The 18,370-nt window shown below is 46.4% G+C and overlaps 1 protein-coding gene across 1 annotated transcript; it reads right to left on the bottom strand.

The window, feature by feature from the left end:
• Positions 1-4,546: 4,546 nt before the first annotated feature.
• Positions 4,547-18,361, bottom strand: ZNF488 (zinc finger protein 488). The gene is made up of 2 exons (XM_042908743.1): positions 18,076-18,361; positions 4,547-5,888 (listed from the first exon to the last, which is right to left on the bottom strand). The coding sequence occupies exon 2, from the start codon at positions 5,728-5,730 to the stop codon at positions 4,759-4,761; it is 972 nt and encodes a 323-aa protein (XP_042764677.1). The 5' UTR covers positions 5,731-5,888; positions 18,076-18,361; the 3' UTR covers positions 4,547-4,758.
• Between the last annotated feature and the right edge of the window lie 9 nt (positions 18,362-18,370).

Raw genomic sequence — 18,370 nt, 5'->3', positions numbered from 1 at the left:
ATACAGTCCTGATTTTCAATCTCTCTTGAGGCCTGCATTCAGCCTGGCGCTAAAGAGCCTTCACCAAAGACAAAAGAGCTCTAGATGTCAGGTCCAACCTCCCTCCTCTACCCTCCCTTTCCCTAAGCTCAGTGGACTTCACTCCTGTTCATTAATTATACAGTCTAATTATACAGTTATTTGACTAGGATACCCTGTCTTCAAGGTCTAAGATTCAGGAAGGGGCCAGAAGTTGAAATCCAGGATACCAGCCTTGTTAAGGTTTCACTTCTCTTCCAGATAAAAGCAGGTGGGGGGCGGGGGAGGGTTGGGGGAGTGGGAGAGGAGGCAGATTTTAGTTAAAATTGAGAACTAAAATGGACCTGAATTCCGAATGTCTTATTTTAGCCTCATTAGCACATGTTGGGGTCTCTTAAAAATCTTATTTGAATGGTTACTGCTTGGGAGATTTCTATATATACATTGCTGGGGCACCTGGGTGGCTCAGTCGGCTAAGTGTCCAACTTAGGCTCAGGTCGTGATCTCATGGTTCATGGGTTTGAGACCCACATTGGGCTGTCTACTGTCAGGCCCTGTGCTGACAGCTTGGAGCCTGGAGCCTGCTTTGGATTCTGTGTCTCCCTCTCTCTCTCTCTCTCTCTCTCTGCCCCTCTCCCACTTGCACTGTCTGTCCCTCTCTCAAAAATAAACATTAAAAAAAAAAGGTATACATTGCCATTTTCCCAGCCACTATAAGGTATTTTCTCTAGCCTATTCCAAGAAATTAGCCAAGACTTTCTGATCATTGACTCAATGGTTTTTGTGTGACATGCCTAATGACAACATTGGCAGAAAACCATCAAGGCCTAAGATCCTGGAAGAGGTGGAGGAGAGAAGACTGAACACATTGGAGGACAGAGGCAAAGACACCTCTGTATGGGGAGGTGCAGTATGGGGAGACCGCATGATGCTAAGAGAGATTACCTTCTTAGGTGGGGCATGTTGTGGAACTTTCTGCGAACTTGAAAGATGGGAGGAATTTGAAAATAACAGATTGCATATCCTACCAGAACCTACAGGATCAGGGTACAGAGCAGGTTAAATTAGATATAGGGAATTTAAGAAATGTGGCAATTCTTACTCCAGAATTATAGAGGAAAATTCTTACCTGCTGATGTGATGTTTTGTGGCAACATCACCAACCAAACTCTTAACTAGTATGGAAGGTGGCAGAGGGACCTTGGGCAAAGTCATGATTAAAAGTGACTACTCTCCAATATGGCTGGAAGGGCAGGAGAGAAGAAGGGATGAGACAGGATTTGACGGCCAAGGGGACTTTGGGAACCCAGTCTGGTGATAAGTAGGAGCTGCCACATTAATCAACTGCAAAGTCTTCACCTCCATAAGTCATCTTGGAGTTTGTCAATTTAAATGGCTGCAAAGCACCTCGCATGTCCATCCGTTTTTATTAAAATGAATTCCATCTTACAAAGTTGAGTTGGGAGAAGATGTTCTGTTATGCTTCTTCATAACTTTTATTTGATTAACTTTTTTTTTTTTTTTTTTCAAAATGTCTCCCTTGCTTGAAAATGACGCGGTTGCTGTTAGTAGTAATTCTGTGTGCGGCCACAGGCAATGTTCTTAGAGGCATGCAGGCGGGTCAGGAAAGATGCCTGGGCTGGCATTTCAGGGGTCCTAGCCTTGACCTCACCACCACTCGCCTTGCATCACTTTGCAGGTCAGCTCACCAGTGGACCTCAGTGCTCACCCTTATACACTGGAAGGATGGACTGGAAATCTAGAGTCCCTTTCCATTTTAAATTTCTATCCGGTCTTAAGTGCACTATGACTTTAAAAAGGGATTTTACAGAAATACAGACCAATCCAATAAGCCAGAAGAGGATGGCTGTGCACACCATTTGACAGATGTCAAAACACTATGAGCAGCTGGCTCGGGGTTTGTCAGGGGCGAGACTGGCTCTAGGCATCTCATTCATGCATGCAACAAAAGTCTGTTGAACAACTACTATGTGCCTTCATTGTCCTTCCTGCTGGGGATACAGCAGGGAACAAAACAGCAAAAATCTCTCGTGGAGCTTAGGTTCTAGTAACAGGAGAGACGCTGTAAATAACACAAATCAGAAAACTCATGTAGCATACAAGATATAGAGAAGTGCTAAGAAAAGGGTGATAGGAAATGTGGGGGTGTATGCAGGCTGCAAGTTTAAATTCCAGAAGGGGTCAATGCCTGGTCCTAAATCCTACTTTTTAAACCACCCATGATACCATGTGACCCACATGCTGAGCAGATGTGTGGCAGGCTGGGAAGGATGTGAGTGGTCCTGGGGCCTTATTCTTGCGCTGCTTCTCCTGAACCTATGATCTTAGGAAAGAAGCTTACCCTCTCGGTGGTTTGTTTCTTCTTCAGTAACATGGGAATTAAATACCTACCTCCTGCACCTGTCATAGGTTAAAGGCTATATGTCACTGCATAGTGTGGAGCCTCAGGTTCACACTCCCTCAGATGCCCTTTCCTGGGAGAAGGTTCCCCCCAGCTCCAGCCCCCTTCTGTGGGTAAAGGGACCACCCTGCAGAGCCTCCCTTTTCTCTCTCAGGGAGGGGGTCCTCCAAACCTCCCTGCAAGAATGGAGATGCTCTGTTGGTGCCTGCAGGGAGCATTGCTGGCTCCTTCCACATGCAGAGGAAATGACTCAGGGGGTCTTCTCCTCTCCTCCAGCCCACCCTTCTCACTGCAATCAGAGGCCCCCTCAAAGTGCCTCTTGGAGCCATCCTTCCTGTGCCCTGGGCCAAATTCCTGTCCTTTGAGGCCTTCCTACGTCTCCATCTCAGAGGGCCCCACTCAGTCCTCCTCACACCAGCCTTGAAGCATCCTAGAGCCTCTGTAGCTCTGCCCCCCTGCCTTCTCCCCAGCTACTACCCTCCACCTGCACCTCCAGCATCTGCTGGACTTGGATGATCTGCTCTTGCCCCTGCTCCTCAGGAGGCCTCAGGGGGCACTGCACTTACTCCCACAGGTCTGAGGTGCACCTGCTCCCGTGTGCCAGGCACCCCACACGGGCTTTTGTTTGGCATCCATCATGCTGCACACCAGGCATTGCGCACCCTGAACAAGGACCATGGGCCTAATTCACTGGGCCTCCCCCAGGGCCTGACACCGAGCCTGGCACAGCAAGGGTACCCAGGGAGGCCAATAAATGGGTGACTGAATGGCTGGCGATGGGTGCAGAATGGCTGGGTATGTGGGTGGGAGGCGGGGAGAGGGTGAGCGAGAAGGAGGGTGGGCCGGGTGGGACAGGCTCTCACCAGGACCCTGTGTATGCATGGAGAGGGAGAGAAGAGATGGAGCTTGGGGGGTGTTTGGACGGGTCACTGGCCACTGTCTGAGATGCCCACACCAGCTCCTTCCCAACCACAGCCTGAGCTCGGTGCCAGAGGCCCCACCAGAGGGTTGGACACTGCTGGTCAAATGAACAAATCCTGAAAGTGCAGGGGAAACCAGTCAAAAGAACGCCTAACTTGAAAGAGCTCCCAACGAATGGCCTTCCCACAAACTGGCCCGAGTTACATCAGAGTTTATGACCTGAGGTTTGCAAGAGCAAATGCAGATGAATAGAACAGTCACCGAGAGAAGCGCAACCTGCAGTGGATAATGGTAACCAGAACGCTCCGAATTCTCACCATGTTTTAAGTCTTAAGCTTTTGCACATGCTTGCTTGCTGAGAGATAAGGGGTGTGTGGGTGGGGGGATGTTGCTCCTTTCTCCCCCTTCCACATATTCAGCATGTGAAGAACCATGGACCAAGTGTGTCAGCTGAATGACTGGTCCCAACTCTTCATGCCTCTGTAGTAGGACCTTACATCCGCTCCCTCATCACGGCTTCCCTGTGGGTAGGTGGCACATTTCACCCACTTGCTTTGGGCTTGGTCATTGACTCACTTTGGCTGGGAGGCTGTTAGTAGAAGTGACCCAAGCAGAGACTTGAGGTGTGCTTGTGTTTGGATTTTCCTTCTTGTGCTCTGGGAATGACCATAAGAGAAGTATTATCTAGGAAGCCCACTAGTCCTAGAGTAACAGAACATGAACCTAAATATAATTTGCAACCTGGAGCCAAGCCCAGCCAAGCCCAGCCCAACCCAGCCAACCCACAGACCTTCGAGCGAGAATTAGATGCTTTGGGTTGCTTGCCGCTGAGACTCTGTCATGGAACAACAGCTTACTAATCTGGACAATGATAAAAAATATCATTCACTCAGGAATCACACTGTGCCAGGTGGCATCCTGGCTATTTTCCACACACCTTCCCACGTAACCATGACAACATCCCTAAGACACAGGTGTCACCCTCTCCATTTGCAGAGAAGAAAACTGGGGCTCAGATGGTGAAAGCGATGTGTCCAAGGTCAGGGCTAATATGTGAAAGGTTAGCATCCAGGTTTGTCTGCCTCCAAAGCCCAGGCTGTGTGTCAAACTTGCCTCCATATGGAACAGGACCAGGGCCTCTACTCCGTGCCTAGCAGTCTTGATACCCTAGGTTAGCAAAGTGTGTCATTTTATTTCATGACTTTATTTCCATCAAAATACATCAGAGCCAAGGACCGTCTTTTTCAAATGATGACCAAGTTCATCTATCAACTCCAGTGCAGACAGCCCTGCAGACAACGATGACGAGCCTTTTCAAAGGAAGCACCAGTGAGCCATCTCCGCCCCACCGCCAAATGCTAGAAGCTGCATCTACAGGTCTGTTCCACAGCCACCTGCTAACTGTGAGAAGTCATGTGCCTGGAGAGATGGTGGCGCTCCCGGAAATACTCATGGCAAATGGGACACGTGAGGGCCTCTTCTCTCAGCTTCTTAGAATGTAAGTCAGGCCCCACATGTTCCTTTTTGTGGTGGGACCGCATGTGGAAGACCAGGTCGGAGGTCAGGCGAAAGGAGAGGTTGCATTTTGCACACCAGTTCTGGGTGGACAGGCCCAGGGAGGTGAACGTAGGTGGCAGCAGGGCCCAAGTGGCAGTGGAAGAGGATGATGACGGTGTGGACATCTGGGCTGTGGCATGCTTTAGCCACAGTGTGGGGGCCCCCAGGAAAGCACTGCAGAGAGGAGCATTTTGTGGCAACGTCTGCAGGTTCCAGAAATCACCCACCAAAAACTTAGAATTCGAAAGCTGATCCCAACAAGGGACATCTACCGTGTTGCTGAGTCCCAACAGCTCCCCAAGGGCATCTGCAGGTCCACGTGCCTGGAAAACAGAGGTTGGCCCAGGTCTCCCTGCTGGACACCTGGCTGGTTTGCTGAAGGCGCTTTTCTGCTCCCCTCGGGCTCCACTGGGCCACACAGAGGTCTTGCTGTCAGCCAGGTCCCTGGGGGTGTCCTGGGTCAGCTTCTGGGGACCAGGCTGGCCTGTGGGGTTATCATGCTCCCTCTCCTTGGCCTGCACACCCTCCAGCCTCTTCTTGAGTCGAGGCACCTCTGTGAAAGCACTCTGCCCCTGTTCCCAGCACACCTTCTGGGCCATTGGCTTTCCCAGTCTGAGTTTTCCTGGGGTTGCTGACAATGCCACCTCAGCAGAGGTCTCCTCCCGGCCATCACCACCCATGGCAGCCTCAGAGCCCAGGTTGTTCATTTTTTCCAGCAGCACTGGCTTGCAGCTCCAGCCCTGGTCAGCTTCACTAAGCCTCCATGTGTTTTCAGCCGAAGAGCTCTGCAGAGCACCCTTCCCAGCAGCCATGACGACCAGCAGGGTGTGAGCCAGCTGAAGAAGGCGGATGCTCCAACGGCTGTCAGTCTTCAGGGCTTTGGCGTTGCGGAGGGCTTGCCCCGGGGAGGAACCGTGAGATTGGAAAGCTCCCCTGTTGGCTGGGCCAGCCACACTTGGACCACAGGACTCTGCACAGAGAGGAAGCAACAGCAGTGAGACACGAGCCCTCCATCTTCATTGTTTGCATCCAAAGAATCCTGACTGCTATAGACACGACAGCTCACCCTGACTCAGAGCGCTATGCCACCCGCTTTCACCTCCAGGACTCCGTCGGGGAGGAAGGACCACACTGCGTGACCCTGCCACCCAGGGACATGGCTCAGCATTGCCCCGCACCTGCCAGCATCCAGGCAGCAGCTGCCGTGTTCACACAGCACACGAGGTGTCCACCAGGCAGTTCTGACCTGGTTGCCAACTCTAATGTGCTTGCACCCTGATTTATGAAAGTTTTCATTTTTGTTTAGAGCATTCTTGCTACTCAGCATGCCAATTTTTCTTCCGAAGCATCAGAAGTGCCAGGGCACAAGCACCTGGGGACTGGAGCTCCTGCAGCACAGGTGGCCAGAGGGTAGAAGCTGGACAGTAAATGTCCAGGCATCCCGAGTACGTCTGTGGTTGTACCTGGCCCCACTCCCACTCCTGGGGGGCAGCCACCTGTCCACCCAGCCCTGCCCCTTGGAACAAGCATGAGTCTACCCTGTATCCATTCAGACATTAATCCATTTCCTTCTCCTCTGCTCCCCTGTCAACTGTCCTCTCGTGCCAGCCAACCTGCTGGGCCTACTCAGGGAGACCAGCTTCCACTCAGCCTGGAGGTGCTCAAGGCTCAGAGGAAAGACACTCACGGCCACATGTGAGGTGGCATTGAAGAGGGGAGAGTGCCACCAGCCCTGCTGGGGAGGCTTTCATACCTGCCCTCCCCTAATCAATTCCACCAGCCAGTTCTTGAAACCAGGACACCCATCTTCAAGCTCCCCAATCCCAGCTGGCGAGCAGCACTGGCTGAACCAGACCCCACTGAGTGTTCTGAGTTTTCATAGTTAGAAAGCAGTTATCCTCGGGCCCAGGAGGACCGTGATGAGTGGGCGACCAAGCCCCTTCCTCACAGGGACCTCCACGGGCTTGTTATTCATAAACATCACTGGGCTCAAGTCAGCTCCCGCCCACCTGTAAACGGAAGCACAGGTACCCTGCCCTCCTCCTCTCTGTCTCAGTGGCAAGAGTGTGGACAGGTGTTTTGCACGTGTTACCTCCTTCCACCTTCACTGCACTTGGAGGACCGTCACCCTCTTTCACAGAGGAAGAGGACATGGATTCTGGAAAGCTGAACACCCCGTCTGAAGTCCTCTGCAGTATGAGGCACTGCTGGGAATGAAACCCAAGGGTGTGTCCCCAAAGCACACTTTGGTTGAACTGCCCGTGTGGCCCTCACGATACCCCAAGTGGTGAGCTCCGAGTCCAAACTATATGCTTCCAGGGGAGTCCAAGCCACTCCTAACATCCTTTCTGAATTCATTCTCAAATGGGGTGCCTTTGGCATCAAAGTTTAGTGCTAGCTTATGCTTCTTGAAGAGGCAGAGGCGACCACTCCAGTCTACCAAGTGTCCCTGCACTGACCATCCCACCTCTCTCAACCTCAATGTCCCGTCTATAAACTAGAGCTGATGCTAAATTATCTCACTGTGCTTTCCAGATCTACCAGTGTATGACTACTTGAGATGAAGCTGATTCTCCCTCATCCTCAAAGAATAGCTGGTCTGCTTGAAGCCCCACTGCTGAGCTTCTGAGCTCACAAAGATGCACACACACCCAGATATACTCACACCCTCACATGTACTCACACACACTACACTCACACACTCAAATACACATATACTCACAGACACACATACACACACACATATGATCACACACACTTACATACACTCAACTGGAATACTCATACACACACAAACATCCCTTCTCTAACCCTTCTCTCTTTCTCCACCCAGCTCTGCCTCAGACAGCCCTCCAGATTATATTTTAGAACCATACAATGTCTTCCCCGAGCCTGGGCTGGAGCCCACCCTGCTGTCCTCCCGGTCCTGTTGCACCCCCACATCCCTTTGCAGACAGCTCTACTGGGCTGTCTTCACAGCTTTGCCAACCACAGTCATGTAGACCTAGTTTTCAGAAGTGTCTGGAGTGCCCTGAGCCACAGATGTCACAACCCTGCTTTCAGCATTCAAATTTAGAACATGGGATCTTACTGCAGGATGAAATATTTGCTACCAGGGATGCTTTGTGATATGAGAATAGAAGTAACTGTTTATTGACTATGTAAGTGAATACGTGCCAGAGATGCTAAAAGGCTTCGTATGACTTATTGCATGGAATTTTCATGATAACCACACAAAGGAAGTGCATGATCCAACCCAAGGGCATTAATCTCCAACCTGACAAATGCCACGTTGCTAAAGGCAGCACTGCCTTCCAGCTTCTTAGACCAATATGGGCCTGGATTCTGCCAATCATTATGTTAGACATTCACCCATCTTCATGCTCCATCAATTTTATTATTCAAATCTTAATCATAATAATGAGAACAACAGGAGGAGAAGAAAGAAAAGGACATGATAATAATAATGATGATGATGATGATAATAATAATAATAATAATAATAATATTGGGGCGCCTGGGTGACTCAGTCAGTTAAGCATCTGACTTCAGCTTAGGTCATGATCTCACAGTTCATAGGTTCAAGCCCTGCATCAGACTCTGTGCTGACAGCTCAGAGCCTCAAGCCCGCTTCAGCCCTCTCTCTCTCTCTTCCCCTCGCACACATGCGCTCTTTCTTTTTCTCTCTCTCTCTTTCTTTGTCTCAAAAATAAACATTAAAAAATTTTTAAATAAAAAAAAAATAATAATATTGAGGAGGAGAAGAAGAAGAAAAGGAGAAGATGAGGGTACTGAACTAGCTGGGGACCTTTGGCATGACCAAGCTCCCAGAGGGTCACCTCTTTCTCATGCATCAGCACTGCTGGGGTAAGGTCACTCACACAAGTGCAAACAATGTCCTACAAAATTCTATCTGGGGCTCCCTCTAACTGGTCCACTCTGTCTGTGACGTTGCCAGATTGAAGCCTCTCACAGCCGAAAATGACGTGTGCCTGACGTGGCCTGTCCCCAGTGAGCCTGTGCCAGCTCCTGACGCTCGTCTCTTCTTGTCGAAGGACTCACAGTCCCTTTCCCAGGGTCAGCATCAGACTCTGGGTCTCATCCAGCTCCAGGCTCCATGCACCTCCCCTGTGATCCAGCTCTCAGATGATCTGAGCAGATGTATGATGTCACCTCTGGGGTCACATCATGCCCTGGCCAGTGAGTTCCGGGTCAGGAGATCACAGGCACAGGAGCTTGGTGCTGCCTTGCTCCTTCTTCCTACGTGGACCTACCCATGCCCTTTGTCACTAGAGACGGTTCTCAGGCAGAGATTCCAGTAGATGTATGCAGCCCTTGTTCTCCTTGTTCCCATGCAATCTTAAGGGGCCCTTTGCTGTCCCTCCACTGTCCTCAATAGCCTCAGTTCATTCTGGGCTCTCGACCCAGACACTATTTACTCGTCCTCTTCACTCTGTTATGTGTGTCCTGAGAAGGGTTCTCTTGTCCTCCTTGGATCTCTTCAGTCTGAGCTCAGCAAGATCGTCTTCTGAGTCACACGGACATTGTTCAGTGCCACCCTGTGTCTTCTTACTGAGTGGACCTGATTTCAATCCCATACTTTGCAACATTTCTGAGCCCTTAGATTGTGGGATTATGAAGTAATGATCTTTGAAACCTTCTGAATCTGAGTTTCCTAAGTTGATATGGTGTGACCACATCCAGCCTTCCCTGTCATACATGATCCTTTTCCCTCAGACTCTCAATCTTCCTGGGCCACAGTGAGGATTCCACTGACCAACACAGGAACGGCTACCCACTTGGAGATGAAGACTCACCCACCCCACAGTGTTATAAGCATGTGTGTCTCTGTTTATTACCCATTTCCAGGGCACTGAGTGCAGACTCCAATCATCCTTTCACCTGGGAAACACTGGCCGCATTCTTCCATATTACTTTTCTGTTTGTGCTATGACTGGCCCATCCCATGTACTCATCAAGCCTTCCATCACATAGAGGTTAAGTGCATGGCCTCTTACGTCAGATGTCTGGATCAAACCCACCTCTGCTCTTACCAATCTTTTAACCATAGGCAAGGTGCTGATCCTCTCTCTGATGACTTTCTCATCTAAAAAAGGACCCTTTCTAAAAAGGATCATCCTGGGGTCTGCTTCACCAGGTGGTTGTAAAGATTAGATGAATTAATATACCTAAAGTATTAAAGAGCCTGGTTCAGTAAGTGTTAGGTAGCATCAATTTATCAATTATTATCACACTAGTACAAAGGGTCAGAGTCAACCTCATGGCTGCCTTCCCTCTACTCACGTGCTCCCTGGAACCAGGGCACAATACTGTTTAATGAGTGACCAAATGCCCTGGGCATTTTCCTCCTTCCCCCTTCATTCACATAAGAAAGAGGTTTTAGCAAACAACTAGGCAACCTCATTTCCTGAGATATCTGAAGGTACTCTCCAGCCTATGTCAGCTGGCCAGTCTCCAGCTTTTCCAAGCTGCAGCTCACTCAGAAACTGGATCTTATTCAACGATACCATTTATATCACCAGCTAGTGTCTTCCTGTGTCTGCCTTCCTTTTTAGCTAAAACAGGAGCAGATAATATCTCCTGTGCTCCAATCATTTGATTTCCCTAGACTTTGGAGATGCTTCTCAGACCCTGAAGGAAGGTTCCAGAGGATAATTACCTATCCATCTCTTCTACATATGGGTTGTGATGTCCTGGGTTTTCCTGAGAAGGGAAATACACATGCATCCTCCTAGCTCTGGACCCCTGAGAAAATTAAAAACTGGAGAGTTATCCAGGCTTTCCTGGAGGCTGGCTGGTAGTGCCATTGGAGCTGGGAGAGGGGAAGGCTTCCCAGCCAGTCCCCACAGGCTCTATGTCCAGCTCTGCCTGCACCGCTTCAGCAGCAATGCTTATTGTGTTCAAGCAAAACCAAATGCAGGACTCCCAGGATGCAACCACACATCAGGGCCATAATGACGTCAGCAGGAGTCCTAACACAATTTGGCCATGTAGACCAATTTCAGTGGCAGCCTTCAAGGGTAAGTCCATGGCTTGTACATCAAACTGTTCAGCCAGATTCTACCTGATGCCAATGACAGCATAACCTTCTAGAAAAGAGAAACACAGCCTACTGAAAGAAAGAAAAGAAATTTAAAAGCACTGGAGCTCGACACAAAACCTTGAAAAAAAATTTTTTTTTAATTTTGTGATTTTCTGTTTTAAAGAAAATTTGTCACTTCCTGGGTTTCTGAAAAAGAAATCTGCTAAGCAAAGAAGGTATGATATTTTTAAATCATTTGCAAAGCATCCCTTTCACTCCACCCCTCCAGAAGTTTGACACATGGGAAGTCAGTGGTACAATGACATAAAAGGCAATTTGACTCTTTGATGCAGAAAATAGTCCCCTGAATCAAAGTTCCAAGCATATACTTAAGAATTTGTCCAACATTCTTTGATTTAAAATGAAAAAATTCTTTCAATAAACACACTGCAATCCTCTTCCATATTTCATTTTTGTTTACTTCTTGTGTGATTTATGTAATGACAAATTTCCTTTTCCATAGCAACTGAAAAGTCAAATAAACTGAATAATCATTAAAAATCATAAACTAAAAGGTTAAATTATTTATTTGAAAAAAGCTTCAAGTGTTAGGTGGCAATTAATAGCTTTAAAAATAAACAGGCTTTCTTTTTACAACCATATGAGATATATATATATATATATATATATATATATATATATATATATGGTGCATACATACATATATATATATATCGTGTGTATATGTGTGTTTGAACATACAGCTCTATAGATGTCATAAAAATATCATAAAATAATAAAATTATGTCTCTGACAAAATTACATTGCTAACGAGAAACAAAACATTGCTTTAACATACAATACCTCTACTTTATTCTCCCCAAATGAGTCAGATTTGTTTTTCTAGATTTCTTCACTTAATATGTGTCTAAGATAATCTTTGATACTAAGATATTTTCAACTGTGGTCCTACCCAACGTACACAAAAACATTAATTTTAAATGGCACAATAATTGCTATAAGATGCCTGTCTGATTCAACATACTGTCTGATTCAGTAATTTAATTTCTGCACATCAGCACCATTGACAAGTATGTATTTTAGAAATATACACTTAATTTCATGTTTTAACTCTCAGCTAACGTTTTCACACGCAAAGCCCTGACCTCCCTATTGTCTTCCCACAACTGAGCTCTGATTTCCGCCCCTTCCCTCCCCACCAACCTGGCTTTACCCTACTTCCCCAGAAGGAAGGTGTGGGCCCCAATGTCCCCTAAATGTTTCTGCATGCTTTAGCTTCCCGGTGTGTTGTCTGTGCCTATTACTAAAGGCAAGTGTCAAGAAAGGATTCAATCAATTCCTTGTCTGTAAAACCAAGTATTTTCTTCCAGCTCACCATAAAAACTCAGATATTTACGACTGAATCATTTATGGGTTTTTTTCCCCCAAAACAGACACTGAATGTGTTACGTGCTCGAATCTTTGGATATAATCTGTTGGGAGAAAGGATCTGGGGCAGATGCACCATTACCCTGGTGCCCAGCACAAGCCCTAGCTGACGGGGACAGAGCAACAACAGGATGAGAGGATGCGTGGATGGATAGATGGATGAATGAAAATAATTACTGCCCCAAAAGTCAACCTAGGAGAAGAAAAATCAAAGGCGGAATTCTTGGGGCGGGGAGGGGTGGGGGCAAAGGGAAAGACCACCGAGAGAAACAGAGAAGGAAGAAAAGAAGGGGTAGGACAGGGGAAATACGTAATGAAGAAGAGACAGACAAGAAAAAGTGAGATAGACGACAGAGAAAAACAGGAAGAGATAAGGAGACAAAAGAGGCAGATAAGGCAGGGACTGGGGGGCACGGGGTGAAAAAAAAGGAGGGCGCGACCAAGGAAGCAGGCGCCCGAGGGGAGGAAAGAGGCAGGCAGTCAAGGGCAGGACGGAGCATTCTGCCCTAGGGAGAGGCCGGTAGAAGTGGGATGAATCGCGCCGCCCACGTCCACTCGCGGCCCGTCCCGGGGGCAGGACGGCGCGTCTCACCTCAGCTCTCCCGCGGCGCTCTGGGCGCTGGAGACGCGCTGGCAGCCCCGGCCGCTTGCAGGTTGCGCCGCGCGACACGCGTGTGGGAACCTAGCGCGCGAGCCCCGGGGGCCGGCCGGACCCCGCCCTCCCGGACTGCTCCCGCCTCCGGGGCGGGGCCTCGGGCACCCCCCCCCCCCCCCCCGCCATGCCGGGAGGGGCCTGGGAGTAGACGCGACCCGCCGCCAGGGGTGCGGTAAAGACGCCCGGTGCGCTCGGCTCCGCGAAACCCCAGCCGCCGCCAGCTGGCTCGGCCTTGGCTGCAGCGGCGAGCCTGAGGGGGCGTCCTGGCGCCGGCCGCCGCGCCGCGCGGAAAGCCCGGGTGCCTTTGGAGGAGGCTCCTGGGCCGCGGCGGAACCGCCCCTGCCTCTGCTCACTCGCTCTGGACGCCGCTACTTTTCGCTGGGGTCGGCGGGCCCCCAGGCTACGGCCGGGACGTCAGTGCGCGCGGTCTGCGCCCCGCCGCGGCGGGTCCCCCGGGCGTCCGGGCAGTCGTTCCCCTGCCCGCTGAGCGGCCGGGCAAACTGCATCTTCGCAGCGCGCCCGAGAATCTCCCAAACTTCAGCGGAGCCGTGCCTCCGCCTCGCCGCCTCCTCAGCTGTGAGATGGCCGCACCGCGCCAGGTCATGGTGAGTTCTGCGACCTCCCAGGAAGCGAAGGTGGCAGGGAACCGACCCACCCACGGAGGGTGGGACGGACTCGGCCCCAAAGAAGGGCTGGGGGACGGGAGGGAATGGCTTCTGAGTGGGCGACGGTCATGGCAGGGCTTGAATGACCTCGTGGTGACAGGAGAGAAGAGATGGGAGAAGTGTCTCAGGTAACCAGAATTGTTGCAGTGGCAGCCAGATGTGCGGGTCACAGGGCATGAGCACAGAGACTGGAGTGCAGAGCAGATGAGACCAAGGAAGGACACTGAGGGACTGAAAGGGAAACCAGTCCTGAGTCCCTGCGCCTGCCTTCCTTCAGTCACTCTGTAAATGTTCTGGACGCCCTTGGGGAGGCAGAGGGTGCGGGGACATAAGGTGACAGGCTCTGTGCTTTTCCCCAGGTTTTGGAGTCCCTATTACACAAATAAGATTGTAAAGGAATGAAATGATGCTAAATCTGAGGTGGGGAAAGCTGATTCAGAATAAACATTAAAACTTTGGGGGGTGGTCCACAAAGCAAAACTTTTATTTTGGTGAATATGGAAATCCCTAATGTGAGCATTTATATAGCCTTAGTGAAGGAGAAGCTTAGAGGAAAATTTGTGCCCCCAAATGGTTATGTTATGGGGGAGGAAATGGTGAAAATAAAGGAGTTAATAACTGACCTAAAGTAGTTGAAAAAGAGTAATAAAATTAAACCCAAAGAAAATGAAAGGGAGAATATATTAGAGAAAAAAAATACAGAAAATAGTAAAATAGTAAAACAAAGCCAAAGGTTATTTGAAAAGTTGTTAATATAAATAATATTCTAATGAAATTGATTGTAAAATAAGACAGTGCTTCCCAATTTTTTTTTTTAAATTATAACCTCCCCCCCGCCCCAGGAGCTTTTTCAAACACATTTTTCCTTATAGGCTCATGAAATTTTAGTACCAAGGATTTATTGTATATCTCTTTATGTACTGTGCTTTATAATTAAAAACTGTGAGACTAATTTTAACTCCCTTGGGACAATATTCTCCCTGTTGTGAATGCATAGAATGAGAAAAGACACAAGTCATATTAGGAATTAAAAAGCTATAACCACAAATCGAGCAGAAAGTTAAGACTCAAACATATTCTTAACAACTTCATAACAATATGTGGAAATAAATATCCAAATTCCTATAAAAATGTGGTACCTAAATGACTGATAAAAGAAATACAAGCACAAAATAATCCAGTGTGTTAGTCTGCTCAGACTGCCATAACAAAGTACCACAAGAAAGTTCCTTTAGGATGAGGGCCATATTCTTATGACTTCATTTAACTTGAATCATCTCCTTATAGGGCCTGTCTCCAAATACAGTCACATGATGTGTTAGAACTTCATAATATTAATTGAGATTGGGGGGGGGCACATCTCAGTCCATAATGTTCAGTAAACATTAAACAAATGATATCAGTAGTTTTAAAAAATCCTCACAAACAAAACACTAGGCAGAGATGATAATATACCAAGTATACGTGGAGTAGATTGTTGGGATCATGTTGAAACTACTTTCAAAAGGAAAGAAAGTAAAAACACCCCAAGCACATTTTCTGAGGCTATTGTTACCTAATATAAAACCAGTTAAGAACAGCACAAAAAGAAGAAATTACAGATCAGCCTCACTCATGTTCATAGATAAAAAAAATTTTAAACTAATAGTAAACTCAATCCAGCAGTATTTACAAAAATTATCATGGCCTAGTCAGGTTTATTTATAAAATATTAAAATTGGTTTTATATGCATTAATGTAGTTAATCATATTAATAACTTACTGGAGAAAAATTATATTCATCACAAAGTATGCAGAAAGAGAATTTAGATAAAATTTAACACTCGTTCATGATTTGTAGCAAACCAAGAAGGGTAGGGAGACTCCCTAATCTGATAGATGTCCACCAAAAGCCTTTCATAAATATCATTCTTAATGGTGACGTATTAGAGGTATTTTTAAAGTCAAGAATGCCTCCATCAGAGCTTCCAGTCAAATGTCATTAGAGAACTAGTCAGTACAGTGTTTTTTGGTTTTTATTTTTTATAGAAACCAAAACAACTCTACAGATATATTTTAGAATAAGGGAGCCTAGCAAGTTAGGTGAATAATCAGTAAATTAATACATTTGTCCACAACACCAATAAACAGTTTGAAAACTTTGTTTTTAAAATGCTATTTACAAGAGCTGCTATATATGTATATATATCTATGTAAATATATGTGTATGTATGTATATGTATGTATGTATATATATAAGTACATATGTATATGTATACACACTGTAGGGAAAGGCACTTGGCAAAATGGTTTAAGATCTTTATAGGGAAGTTTATATGAAAGGCGTTGAATAAGACCAAATAAATAGAGACATTATCATGTTTACCAATTGGGGAGGCTAGATAGCAGATTCAAATCCTTTCAAATGTATCTATATATTTAATGTTATTGTAATAAAATATTAAGAGCGTTTGGAGGAGTGGAGAATTGGTGAGCTGAATCTAAAATGTACATGAAAGAACAAGTGGCCATAAGAAAAATAAGGCGGATGATTTACCCTGCCCTGCAAAGGCTTGCTGTAGAGCTCTGTATGTTAGATAAAATAACTGATGCCCTGTGTGTATCAGATTCAGCTGGGTTATCTTCTTGTAACAGCCCCCCACATATGATTAGCTTAAAAGCACAAACTTTATTTTCCACTTATATTCCGTACCCTCCTGCATATACGTATCCACCTCAGGTTTCTAAGAGGACATTGCACAACACAGGTGCTCACCTGAATCATACCTACATTCTTAAGGATTCTATCCAGAAGTGGCACATGTACTTATGTTAACATTTCATTGGTGGAATCAAGTCCAAGCCTGCTATGAATGTGGCAGGGAAGCACAATCCTTCCTTACAGGAGTAAGGGACAGAAAGGAAAAATAACACAATCATCCATACTATAATAAGATAGTGTGGTATTGACACTATAAATACAAACCAACAGATGGATAAAAGGAATAGGACAGAGAGCACAGAACCACATCCACACCTATATGGGATTTGAAACACATCAGAGGTGACGTGCAAATCATTGAAAAAAACATAGAATAGTCAACAAATAGAAAAGGATGGTGCTGAGACATATATTTGGGAAAACATGGAGTAAGATCCCTAGCACAAATTGCACTTATTAATTAATTACAGTTTGATCAAAGGCTTCAATGTGAAATAAAATCTTTAAAACTTTTTTTAATTTAAATTTTTTCTTTTTAACGTTTATTCATTTTGTGAGAGACAGAGAGACACAGCCTGAACAGGGGAGGCGCAGAGAGAGAAGGAGACACAGAATCCGAAGCAGGCTCAAGGCTCTGAGCTGTCAGCACAGAGCCCAATATGGGGCTTGAACTCACTGACTGAATGATCATGACCCGAGCTGAAGTTGGACATCCAACCAACTGAGCTACACAGGCGCCCCTAAAATCTTTAAAATTTTTAGGATAAAGTGTGTCTCACCCTGACCTTAACAGGGGAGAATTACTTAAGTCAGATACAAAATCCTGCAAATCTTTAAAGTATAAAATAAGCCACATGCTAAAAGAAAATATTTGCAACAACTGATAAAGGATTAGAATCCAAAATGTATAAGAAATGCCAAAGAATCAATATGAAAAGCATAAACACCTGAATCAGAGAATGGATACAGGTAGGAACAAGCACTTCACAAAGAGAAAAATGAATGACCCCAAATCTCTTGAACAGAAAACCATCAGAAATTATGGAAATGCAAATTAAGCCCACCATGAGATGTCTAATCAATAGATGAGTATGCAAAAATATGACAATTGCAAGTGTCAAACAAGGAAAAGCTAATATGCTAATGACATGCATACCAATCCTATCAATTCCAAATATCATTTAAGATATTCCATGGCTTTAAATACCACTCCCCCAAAAAACAAAATAAAAAACAAAATAAAACTGCCAACACAAAGCTTTTTATCACTTATGCTTTTTTGTAAATACATACTGAAAGCTCTATTTTAAACTTAGAAGGATTTTTAGTGCATATCACACTTGTTTTGTACATGCAAAAAATGAATAAAACAAAATAAATCAGTTAAGGAATTTCTAAATACTTTTTGCATCTCATACTGACTCTTTGCAATCACTTTTGACTCAAGAGTTGTCAGGCCTATGCTTTTCCATGGGGCACAGACAAGCCATCCCCATTCAGCCTTCTCTGCATTTCTGATCCACAGAACCTGTGCGCATATAAAATGGTTCTCTTGTATGTCACTACGTTTGGGTGGTTTGTTACACAGCAGTAGATAACAAGAATGTCCCTTGTTCACAAAGAACTTTGAATGTTTACACAAACCTTCTAGGCCTTCTAGATCTTTCCATGTCCATGGATGACTTCAGTGTTCACACCATGACCATTAATTACTGTACTGTAGTCTTCCAGTTCATCGACCTCCTGGACACCCACAGGGATGTCCTTATCTAAACCACCTCAGCTGCCTTCTTTGAGTTACAAAAAGGCAGAGTCTTGGAGATTTTAATGGCCACCTATGAGGGTTTAGGGTAAGAGACAAATGGAGGCCTCATCTTATCCCCCATCCAAAGATCCCATGACTCCTGCCTGGGGTTGTCAACAGGCAGGACACCGAGCA

The sequence above is a fragment of the Panthera leo genome, chromosome D2 (genome assembly GCF_018350215.1).
Source record: "Panthera leo isolate Ple1 chromosome D2, P.leo_Ple1_pat1.1, whole genome shotgun sequence".
In the NCBI taxonomy this organism is placed as follows: domain Eukaryota; kingdom Metazoa; phylum Chordata; class Mammalia; order Carnivora; family Felidae; genus Panthera; species Panthera leo.
The sequence above is the reverse complement of the archived record's forward strand: the minus strand, read 5'-3'. Positions and strand labels throughout refer to the sequence as shown.